This window comes from Triticum dicoccoides, chromosome 2B (assembly GCF_002162155.2).
Source record: "Triticum dicoccoides isolate Atlit2015 ecotype Zavitan chromosome 2B, WEW_v2.0, whole genome shotgun sequence".
NCBI lineage: Eukaryota > Viridiplantae > Streptophyta > Magnoliopsida > Poales > Poaceae > Triticum > Triticum dicoccoides.
Window position 1 is genome coordinate 643,498,858 of NC_041383.1, and position 5,516 is coordinate 643,504,373.

General features: G+C 42.0%; 1 protein-coding gene across 2 annotated transcripts; it reads right to left on the minus strand.

Annotated features, from left to right (window-relative positions):
* Nucleotides 1–1,110: 1,110 nt before the first annotated feature.
* Nucleotides 1,111–4,874, minus strand: LOC119365335 (BTB/POZ domain-containing protein POB1-like). 2 transcript variants are annotated; one of them, XM_037630955.1, is made up of 6 exons: nucleotides 4,608–4,874; nucleotides 3,495–3,569; nucleotides 3,085–3,173; nucleotides 2,952–3,015; nucleotides 1,573–1,834; nucleotides 1,111–1,474 (listed from the first exon to the last, which is right to left on the minus strand). In XM_037630955.1, the coding sequence occupies exons 4-6, from the start codon at nucleotides 2,998–3,000 to the stop codon at nucleotides 1,243–1,245; spliced, it is 543 nt and encodes a 180-aa protein (XP_037486852.1). In that variant the 5' UTR covers nucleotides 3,001–3,015; nucleotides 3,085–3,173; nucleotides 3,495–3,569; nucleotides 4,608–4,874; the 3' UTR covers nucleotides 1,111–1,242. The 2 variants fall into 2 exon arrangements, with proteins under 2 accessions (XP_037486852.1, XP_037486851.1); XM_037630954.1 differs by having other exon boundaries at nucleotides 1,555–1,834.
* Between the last annotated feature and the right edge of the window lie 642 nt (nucleotides 4,875–5,516).

The following is a 5,516-nucleotide window of genomic DNA, read 5'->3' on the forward strand; positions in this document are numbered from 1 at the left end:
GAAACACTTAACATTTGCTGATTTTATCTGGTGGATTCATTTAATAAACCGAGGACCACAGCAAGAAATCAACTAATTCAACGAGTGACCAGCCCTTTATACTAGCGTATTTAACCAATCAAATAGATTAACACAGCAAACTGACAAACACAATATATCAGACGAATAATATGCATTATTGATCCTAATTTGAAAATTTCTTTCATAATTCAAAAATAGATACGAGTGACCAGCCCTTTAAACTAGCGTATTTAACCAATCAAATAGATTAACACAGCAAACTGACAAACACAATATATCAGACGAATAATATGCATTATTGATCCTAATTTGCAAATTTCTCTGTCATAATTCAAAAACACATACGAGTGACCAGCCCTTTAAACTAGCGCATTTAACCAATCAAATAGATTAACACAGCAAACTGACAAACACAATATATCAGACGAATAATATGCATTATTGATCCTAATTTGCAAATTTCTCTGTTATTTACTCAGTTCCATTGATTTGTCACGTGAGCAGTGTGGCAAATGTATCTAAAGAGAAAAGGCTGAGTTCCATCTTCCAACAGCAGAACAAAACTTCAAAGTACTGCTAATCGAGAGTGCAAGTCTCACCTGAGGTGTAAAGTCAAGAACTATCATTTGGTGGGGCCTGGGACTAAAGTTGCATTGCTGTCAGTTGAACTCGTAGATACAACATGTTGTCAACAAACAATGGACTTGCTTCAGCAGCGAACTGATCCCAGGACATGTTAAACACATTTGGGAATCCCGCTGGTAGATGGTTTTCACTTGTGAAGGTATTGGCTTGTCTGCGGTTAAACACAAAGTTACCTACAGGTCTGGTTCTCGTTGCAAATTCATACTCAATGGTTATTGGCAGAGATATTTCCTTTTCAACTCCCAAGTATAGTCCAAAACTGTGAATCCCTAGTTGAGCATTAAGATTGCATGCCACAAGGAGGAAAAACGAGTGTCCTGCAAAGTGGAATGGTTGAGACCTGATATGTCCAGACGGAAAAAGACCGGTGCATTCTTCGAACTTGAGATCCATGTAGGCAATACGTTGCTTGTGGGGCCGCTCAAAGCCAATCGTCTTCACAGGTCTTAACTTGTATGTCCTCTCCAAGAATCTGCAATGGAAGTATGATGTAGCAGGAAGAGCTCTGTGTGCAGAACTGTACTTGTATAGCAGGGCAGAGATCACAATGCGTGCAGAATGAAGAGTGCCCAAATCCTAGCAAGACAAAAGTGACAGAAGTTTCCCACAACTCATCTGGTTCAAACGTATTAATGGCACTAAAGATTTGATCAAGATCCTATGCCTTTCTGCAGATTCTGGATACTTTGCATGAGCCCATTTCAGCAGGAAATCCCAGACGAAGTCCTCCTCCAACACCTCCAAATTATTGCTCGAGAATATAGCTCTGATCCCTGAGAGAGGCATATCCAAAACCTCAGCTTCAGACCTGAAACAGGACCAAATCAAACATTCAGCTAATATACAAATGCAGCAATGCCCAAATTTATCAAGACTGAAGTCATTCACATATGAAGATTTCTGTACTTGTCAGCCAAAAATTCCTGAGCTGCTATCTTCACAGGCTGAAGAGCGTTTGATATCGAGACCGAGTGATTGTAATCAAGGTACAAGAGAGCTAACTCCTTTGTCATCGGCAGACTAATCAACAGCTGGCTGCAATAGCTCATGCAGTGGACAACTTCAAATTTATCAGCAACGCGCATCACTTTCAGAAGCAGAACAGGATCGCTTGTCTTAAACATTCCACTGTAAATAAAGTGCAGCAGCTCTGGCAGGGCTTCGTCCTCTGTCCCAAATGAAGTGAAAATATAAGTGCTATGAATTAACAACAGTTCAGTTCAGAAATACACAAATCGCACAGCCAACTGTGTTAGAATTAATCCTGTTGTGTGTACACTAGTATGACCATGAAAAAGAAAACATATGCATCATATAATTTGTCACCAAAAATCCAAATCATTCAACTTGAGCAGCAACTGCATCCGTTAATTTATCTAGCATCCATACAGATACACTGCATAAATGTCTCAACAGGCTTGCAGTACTAATTTAGACAAAAAGAATGAGAAGAAATACATCCAAGCACAGATAGAACACTTCACCTTAGTTTACTACTTTAGAATCTAACCAAGTTGCTAGCAGCTCGTGGTTAGAGCACACACTTTAGGGTGAAAATCAGCTTTCACAATATTCAGACATTCGATGTTATCACAAATTCACATGAAAATACTGAGGGTCCTTTCCTCTAATTTCTTCCTAACAACTTTGGCATTTTACCTCCTCATCACCTAGACTCTAATCTAATACAACGTTTCCACAAGGAACAATATGGAGGGGCCTTTCCTCTAATTTCTTCCTGAAATTTGGCACTTTACCACCTCATCACATAGCTTCTGATCTAATACAACTTTATCACATGGAATACATCCACAGTTCATAATTTATAGCAATGAATTACGAGTACACTTGGCAATTGAGTTTCAGTTGAAGTGCCTTGGAATATCTTAATTATCTACCTCATAAAAGCTAACCTGTACAGTGAAATTAAGTAGCTGTAGGAGTACTATATCAACTATCTGCTGCTGCAATACAGAACAGGCCTATAGCTAAATATGACCATCGCATCACTGATAACATAGACATGATCAAACAGCATACAGTAACAAACTCCGCTGATTCATGTACTTTTCATCACTAGACAGTTTTTTAAAGTTAGTGCAGCAGAGATTTCATTTTTAGGCTTTCTGAAACCATGTGATGCTTGCACAATGAGGGGAAAAGGATTTCCTCCCAATTGGATTAAACGGGTTATGAAATATGTCCAGGGAGAGCAAGTATGCATTAAAGACATTTTACATGAGAAAAAGTGAGGATGCTCAAGATGAGTTGAGTTGACAAATTACCATAGTCCACAATCCTCAGTGTTATTTCCTTCAGTTTCGACTCTTGCATTCCGTTCGTGAAGAGCTAAAAAGCATCAAGTGAAGATCAGCAGGCTGACTATTCAAGATGGATTTCAGAAGGTCTGACAATTACCTAGTAGAAGTAGGGGCTTTTCGAAGCAAGTAACAAGGAGCTAACATGAATATGCTTTACTCTTAGACAGGGTGTATCAGTGGCATCACCTACAAAATAGTGAAATACCAAGATCAGAGAGACAAAAAAGATCATTCTTGCTGATAAAATCATTTTAGTGTTTGTGAGAAATCGATATATAAATATAACAGAAAAGCTACAAGCTTAAAGCCATCACTAAAAGGAATGGTTGAATTTGCAGCTGTTTGTGACAAACTGATATATACAATAGAAAGGCTAAAAGCTCAAAGTTGTCACTATAGAGAACGGTTTAAATTGCAGCTGATGGTGAAAAATTGATATATACAACAGAAAGATTAAAAGTTTAAAACCATCACTAAAAGGAACGGTTGAAGTTGCAGCTGTCGTACCATGTTCAGGACTGATGGATAGAGCATTTACATCTGTTGATCCAAACTCAGCTTCAGAGCTGTGAGGTACAGATTCTGCACATGGAAATGACAAAAGAAAAGTTGTTTCGTCAGGAATCACAGTGGCTACATAGATTTAACTAAACACATCAGATGATTACATAGATTTAATCTTTTACATGTTACTATGAGAACCTCTGAGACAAGATTTTTATCAAAACCCCAAAAGACTACTTCCCCTAGACATGATTCATGATTCAGAAATTAAATGCATAACCAAATGACATGGTAAAACATTACAGTACGACGATCAACTCAAACAGGATGATGAAACAAATATGAGCACGCCAGGGACAAAATGATATTTTGTCACAAGTGATGAACCTCAAACAAAAGGACCAAAACACCTAAATAGTTGCATTAGTTGAGTTGTTAAGGGGAGTTCATTTTGTTCTCTCTCCAGAGGTTAATTGCGTACACTTATATCAGTGAGTTGTCAAACAAAACAATCAATTCAAACAAATGAATGGTGGCCATCTCTGGTGATCGCAAAATCATGTATACAGTGGCCGTCTGTTACTCCCTAGTCCCTACTGCTATTGATCACTCGCTGCTTTCCCCTGTCTGGGTTTTACTAATCAGACATGGTGACAAAATGAATCCTGGACACAAAATTTCTCCACTGTACCAATCTTTTTCAATATATATGGTCAATCTTTGGGTCTGAAATGTATGATAAACTAACTCGATATAGTAAGAAAGGCCACAAAGCTGGATTCTCATGCCAATCTACTGATGGTGCCATCATTCAATACGACATATGGTTTTCCCTTTTACAGCAGGAGTGTCTCTACTTTCTAGTAACAATCAAGAATGGCCACAAGTAGTACCTATCAACTTCCCTCACAGAAAGAAAACAATCCCTAGTCCACGATAATGCAGAGTACATATCAAAGGGGTTCGAACCTTGGGAGTGCTTGAATATTCGAGTTACTAGCGGACTTTTGGTATCCCAATTCCCAAACCCGAACAGTTGTGTTCTTTGAGAACAAAGAAGAATTGCACAGGTGAAGGCGATGGAGGAGAGGGGAGAGGGGAGCACACACTACATACCGTCGTCTTGTCTGCGGCGCTTGCGAGGTCGCACCGACTCGGCCGAGGTACCTCCCAAGCCGGGCCCCGTCTCGAATATGCTACGCGGCGAGTCGCAGGGCGATCCTTCGCCGACGAACCGCGCCTCGGAATCCTCGGCCGGGATTTCAAGTCGCAGAATTCGATCGGAAAACGCCGCATAATTGAGGGCGAATTCGAAACTCGATGACGCAGCCACTGGCGCCAACCCCGGCGGCCTCTCCTCCCCGCCGGCCATAGCCTCCGCCGGCTCCTCCGGTGGTAAACCCTAGTTTCTCCGAGCGATTTGGGGGAGGGGGAGGGGGCGGGTGTGGTGGTAGATACGGCCGTTACGGATTTTCAGTTCTCGAGGAGGCGCGTCGTCGCGTTTTGGAGGCAAAATTGACACGACGAAATCAAATCACAGAATGAACGGTCCGTGAAACTATTTCACGCGATTGACCTTTTTGTGTGACGCCCGACATGAAGGCGTCACACTATACTATGCAATATCTCACAGATAGGCGCTATACGCTTGGTCAGCGATTTTGGGGGGAGGAGGGCGGGTGCCGTGGTAGATACGATCGTTAGAGCATTACTAGTAGAGCCCTCAAACCCTCAAACCCCTAAAAATAACCGCTTTTTTACAGTTTTCGTCGAAAAAACGCCGTAGACTAGAACCTCTAAACCCTCAAACCCGTAAAAAAATTTAGAGGTCCAACCCTTAAATGACTTTGCAATCTGTAGAAGTAGGGGTTGAGGGGAAAACCTCCCCCCAACCCGCACTCCTCCTCGTCGCAGTCCTCCTCGCTCGCGCGGGAGCCAACCGCTCGTCCGCTCCCGCCGCCTCCCGCTGCCTCCCGCCCCGCCGGCCATGGAAGGCCCCGCCGCGGCCGCGCCCCCGCCCGCCGC

Excerpts from the sequence above, each read along its gene's own strand:
- LOC119365335 (XM_037630954.1), bottom strand. The coding sequence starts at position 3,000 with ATGCAAGAGTCGAAACTGAAGGAAATAACACTGAGGATTGTGGACTAT. Across the intron at positions 1,835-2,951 it reads ACTGAGGATTGTGGACTATG|AGGACGAAGCCCTGCCAGAG; the intron begins GTAATTTGTCAA and ends CATTTGGGACAG. Across the intron at positions 1,475-1,554 it reads AAGTACAGAAATCTTCATAT|GTCTGAAGCTGAGGTTTTGG; the intron begins GTGAATGACTTC and ends GTCCTGTTTCAG.